Genomic DNA, 6,000 nt, shown 5'->3' on the forward strand with positions numbered 1-6,000 from the left:
AGAATCATGGGTAATGTAGTTTTCCTGCACATATTCGGCTCTTGAATTGATAGTTTAAATATTGTGCATCGCTAAAAAAACAAAATATTGGAACATTTACAGTGAAATATAAATACCTTTATCAAATTATTTAAGTGTAGAGAGACTCGGATTACATTCACGGTAGGGGGCGGAGCTTGAGGTGCCTTTTAGCACATTCTACACTTTGATTGGAGGACTTTCTGCACAGAATCATGGGTAATGTAGTTTTCCTGCACATATTTGGCTATTATATGGATAGTTCACTGCACAAAGATGATAATGAACAAAGTATGTCATCATTTACTCATTTTAAAACCTTTATGAGTGTCTTTCTTCAGGTAAACACAAAAGAAGATATGTTGAAGAGTGTTGGAAACCTGTAACCATTGACTTCCATAGTAGGAAAAACAAATACTATGGAAGACAATGGGTAGAGGTTTCCAACACTCTTCAAAATATCTTGTTGTGTTTATCAGAAGAAATAACAGAATTTTTTGTCGCCTTTTTATTAATAAAGGTTTTTGGAGCACTAACTATCCCCTTTAAGCAAAGTTCTTTTAATAAGTTGGATTAACAATGCAGGTTAATTAGTTATATTTAAAAATGAATAGAGAAACAATTGAGGTGTTCGCCGTGTTGTGCTCTTTATATCATTTGTGGATACAGTTTAAGTTGCCTTTTTGACTCTTAAAGTGCCGGTACCAGTTAACATGCATTTTATAAATGACCAGTTTTAGCTAAACATTTTTGTTAATGCTCTGCCGATGATAAAAGTCCTCTCGGATGGCCTGAGGATGAGTAAATTAACAGCAAATGTTCATGTTATTGGGGGGTGAGCCATCTCTTAGTGAATAGATGCTGTAACTCAAGTGTCAACTCAAGCATGTAAAAACCCTCATTATAAATATCCTGAACATTAATTTCTTTCATTATTGAGCCAAACATGACATGATAATCCCCCATAATGTTGAAACAGACTTGCCTTTGAGCAGAACGATGTGTTGCGTTTTGATTCTGAATAAAAGGGGTGTGTATTGTTATGATGATGATTACTCATGACTGCAGTGATATGATGATATGAGCCGATTGTTTTGCTCGTCTCTCATTATGAATGTTTCTTACATGCCTGTCTTATGAAAATAAACGTATACATTTCAACACAGAGGCTCCAGTTTTGTGATTTTTAAGTTTGTAAACACAACTTTCATACATTAATATTTCGATAAAGGGCCGATATGAAATGATTCACAAAATGTTCATTGATAAAGAAACAGTTTTACACATCTGAGTGCACATTTAGTCTGGATTGCTCAACCTGTTGATGCACTTCCTGTGGTCCATTAAGATGCACTTCTTGTTGGTCATACTGTGGATGGGTCTGGAAATGAAGATGCGATTTTCTGTCGGAGTCCTGATAAACTGATCAATAGCGCCTCCTGTATGCAAGATAAAACCATTTGAACATGAATATTTTTATTTGTTTATTTAAATACAGCTTCATTTAACTGTATTATTTTTATAGTCATTTTTCATGTGGGGATCAGGATTCGAACTTGATGAATGATGGATATTATCTTATTACTCAATGTAAATTTCTGATACGTTTTTGCCAAGCGGCAACCTCCCGCTCTCCCTCGTGAAGCAAATACAGAAGTAATTGAAACTGCAATTCATCGAAATTCCACTAGTCCTGGCTCCATATGGAGCAGATTTCTATTGAGCCCACTGTTAGAATGGCCAACTTTACAGCAGAAAAAAAGGTGTTTACAGCCTGGTACAAAGAACGATTTTGGTTCATATAGCTAATATTACCCTTCATGACAACTGTGAAGGGGTGAATTTTTTAATAACTCATCCATTTTCTTTATATTATGTTATATTAAGTCTGCATAATTAAGGGCGTGGCCACTTGAGTGACAGCTAGGTCTCGCTGGTCGCAGTCACTTCACCTCAGCTGATTCGATTCCGGCTGATTAGCTGCTGAACTCGGCATATACATCATGTTTTTGTGTTGTTTAATGTGGCTTTACCATAGACTGTAAAATATATGGACGTAGTATCCGTGACGTCACCCATAGGTTTCTAAAGAGCGCAAATGAAGCTATAAGTAGGCGCGGCCAACCGTCGCCATTTTGTTCACGCGTCATCGCACCCACGGCGGGATACCAAACAAGGGCAAAGAGGCGGAGAGTGAGCGGAGCTACAAACACCTGCTGGCATTTTGCTTGGACCTGGCAGACAGACTTTACTTTGTGAGAACGCTTAAAGAGCCCATATTATACATGAAATAGGGTCATATTTAGGTTGTAAGGGTCTCCAACAACAGTCTAATATGGATGCAAGGTCAAAAAACACTGTCATGGTCTTATAATCTGCATTTATTTTTACCTAATTATTCCATTGACTCTCATATGAATCGTTCAGCGATTCATTTGTTCCCAAACCCCTCCTCAGCGCGAAGCTAATCTGCTCTGATTGGACCGATGACAGCCTGCTGCGATTGGTCGACGACACTGACAGGCTTCAGTGCGAGACAGAGTGAAATGCCCAGCAGATAATCATTAATATAAAAGTAGTCACAGTGCACACACGCTTCATAGTGGATTTTGGCTGCCAGTGGGTGAATGTAAATACAGACGATGGACTAGAAAATACTGACGACTAACTATTTTATTGAGCAAAAAGTCCAAGAACTGGCGAGGAGATCTCCTAGCCTGTCACAGTCTACCTGCTCATTTCACACTTTCACACACACACACACACACACACACACACACACACAGGGCCGGCGCGTCCAGAACAGAGAGGGCGCGGCGGTGACACCTCTCTCACCACCCGCGTCCTCAGTTATATCCGCGAATACCCCCCCCCCCCCCCCTTTTCAATTTCAACCGCGATATGAGAATATAAAGAGTTAACCTGATACAGCACACGCGGTTACAAGTAACAAAACACAACTAAATACATAATTTGCAAGCTAGAGTAAACGAGGCAACAATTTTAATCGCACTTACTTACACTTGTGAAATGGGGGTAGAAACTGATCCATGATGCACTGATCCATGTTCTGACAGTCTATACTGATCCTTCCTTTAACAAACTGATGAAGTCTTCTTTTTAAGCATGTAGTTTCCAGAAGCACTTGAACTGCTCAAGGCTAGGCTATATTGCTGAGGTTTCATCTTTAATTAGACTGTCAATAATATCCATCTGCACAGCGTGACTTCATTCGACCGGTGTCTGTGTGTGTCTCTGTATGTGTGTGTGTTGCTTTTTTTCTGTTAGTGGGCGGGGCCGCAGATTTTAAATCTCCCGGGTTTGCACGCACAACTACTTGTGTTTCGTAGCCGCATCATCACGAAACACCTAATGACTCGTTATCAAGACGACTCGTTTGAAGCACTATGAGTCGACTCTTTTATAGATGAATCAATAGTTTTAAACACTGTACACTTACTGATTTAGGCCTTAGCTGGACATTTCACTTCACTTAGAGCTGTGTTACACACTACATGGAAGGGCATTTTCAAAAACCCATAATAGGGGCTCTTTAATACTTCATTACCTGCGACTCGTTTGTGTTCTGACCACATGTGGTTGGTTGTACACTATAGCAATAAAGTGTTTAGACTTTTAAAAACACTGTAGTAATACAGTGAGCCACTAAGCATTGTTCTTATGACGTTTATCTACAGGAGGAAAACGCGAAATACATCCAAACACTTCAGATATAGTCTGTGTTAGTAAATACAAGGCTATTGATGGAATCCAGGAATAACACTGTATGACAACGCTTCAGATGACTGTTCTAGAGCCTACAGCTAATCAATCTGTCACATTCTGGAGGGCAGCTCTAAATAACATTATAAATGATCTTAAATAAAACAAATACATTTATAGAGATGGAATATAAGTATATAATTTCACTCACCAGGGAAACAGAGGCCATGTGAATGGTTTGTGAGCACAATTAAGTGCACACAGCATCTCATATCATCTGATAATTGTAAGAAATAAGTCCAAAAGGAAACTGACTGTGTAAAGAAACATTAACCAACACAAAAATGCGATGTTTATACCGAGTTCATCAGCTAATTAGCCGTAATCAGCTGAGGTGAAGTGACGGCGACCAGCGAGCCCTAGCTGTCACTAAAGTGGCCACGCCCTTAATTATGCAAACTTAATATAACCTAATATAAGGAAATGGATGAGTTATAAAAAAAAAATTCACCCCCCTCACAGTTGTCATGAAGGGTATTAATAGCTATATGCACCAAAGCCATCTTTTGTACCAGGCTGTAAGCATGTTTTTATCAGCTGTAAAAATGGCCAATCTCCCATTGCAGTCAGAAATGACCTGGACTTCCTGGAGCCAGCCCCCCCAAGGCGAGTCGATAAATTGCAGTTTTAGTTACTTCCGTACTGGCTTCCCAAGGGAGAGCGGGAGGTTGCCGCTTGGGCTTTACACAGTCAGTTTCCTTTTGGGATTATTTCTTACAATTATCAGATGATATGGTATGCTGTGTGCACTTAATTGTGCTCACAAACCATTTACGTAGCCTCTGTTTCGCTGGTGAGTGAAATTATACACTTATATACCATCTCTATAAATGTATTTGTTTTATTTAAGATAATTTATAATGTTATTTAGAGCTGTAATGCACTCCAGAATGTGACAGATTGATTAGCTGTAGGCTCTAGAACAGTCATCTGAAATATTGTCATACAGTGTTATGCCTGGATTTATTCAATAGCCTTGCATTTACTAACACTGACTATAACTGAAGTGTTTTAAAGTAATTGCATTTTCCTCCTGTAGAAAAATGTCATAAGAACAGTGTTTAGTGGCTCTAAGTATTACTATAGTGTTTTTAAAAGTCTAAACACTTTATTGATATACTGTACAGCCAAGCACATGTGGTCAGAACACAAACGAGTCGCAGGTAATAAAGTATCAAGCGTTTCTCCAATAGGAAAACCCACAGGCGTCTGTAGCTCCACTCATGCTCCGCCTCTTTGCCCTTGTTTGGTATCCCCCGGTTGGTGCGATTACGCGTGAACAAAATGGTGACCGTTGGCCACGCCTACTCTTAGCTTCTTTTGCGTTCTTCAGAAACCAATGGGTGACGCCACTGATACTACGTCCATATCTTTTCCAGTCTATGGTTTAAACCCCTTGATTTAAGCTGCTTTGACACAATGTACACTGTAAAATAAATACAGATGAATTGAAATGATTCTCTGACCTCTGTGCGGATGGTGCGGCTGCCCTGTGCTGGACATGTGTTGAGGTAAAGGTCAAACAGCACGCTGGGGTCACTGACGGTCAGATTCTCATCCGCATCAACGCTGGCCTCTAAACCCTGCAGACCTCCAAACACCACCAGCATGTGCCTGACGGACACACACACGGGTTACAGGATACACTCATGATCACGCTCATGAACACACAGCAGGAACTGACCTGAAGGCTGGGAGAGTCACATGATCTGTGTTCTGTCCTTTCTCTGAGGTCCCGATGGTCAGATCATAACCCTCTTTATATGGACACTCAGAAAACACTGCGCCTACACCCACAATAAACACACAATAAAGGTGTGCAATATACAAACACACACACACAAATGAACAAACAACAACACAAATAAAGACAAAATCAATACAAATCACACAATAAAGACACACAATACACAAACACAAAGACAAAAAATAAGACAGACACACAAACAATAAACACACAATACACAAACATATGCACAATACACAGACACACAAACAAGCAAACACACACACACAAATGAACAAACAATAATAACAACACAAATACAGACAAAATCAATACAAATCACACAATAAAGACACACAATGCACAAACACAAAGACAAAACATAAGACAGACACACAAACAATAAACACACAATACACAAATGAACAAACAATAACAACAACACAAATAACGACAAAATCAATACAAATCAC

At 39.4% G+C, this 6,000-nt stretch overlaps 1 protein-coding gene across 1 annotated transcript in view; it reads right to left on the reverse strand.

Moving 5' to 3' along the window:
- Positions 1–451: 451 nt before the first annotated feature.
- The window catches only part of spout1 (SPOUT domain containing methyltransferase 1), a 16,150-nt gene continuing 10,601 nt past the window's right edge, over positions 452–6,000 (reverse strand). The window contains exons 10-12 of the mRNA XM_056446752.1: positions 5,486–5,588; positions 5,268–5,415; positions 452–1,457 (exon numbers count right to left, since the gene is read on the reverse strand). Of these exons, the coding sequence (XP_056302727.1) occupies positions 1,383–1,457; positions 5,268–5,415; positions 5,486–5,588 (326 nt within the window). The 3' untranslated portion in view covers positions 452–1,382. The remainder of the gene's footprint in view (positions 1,458–5,267; positions 5,416–5,485; positions 5,589–6,000) is intronic.

Source organism: Danio aesculapii, chromosome 21 (assembly GCF_903798145.1).
Source record: "Danio aesculapii chromosome 21, fDanAes4.1, whole genome shotgun sequence".
Lineage (NCBI taxonomy): Eukaryota > Metazoa > Chordata > Actinopteri > Cypriniformes > Danionidae > Danio > Danio aesculapii.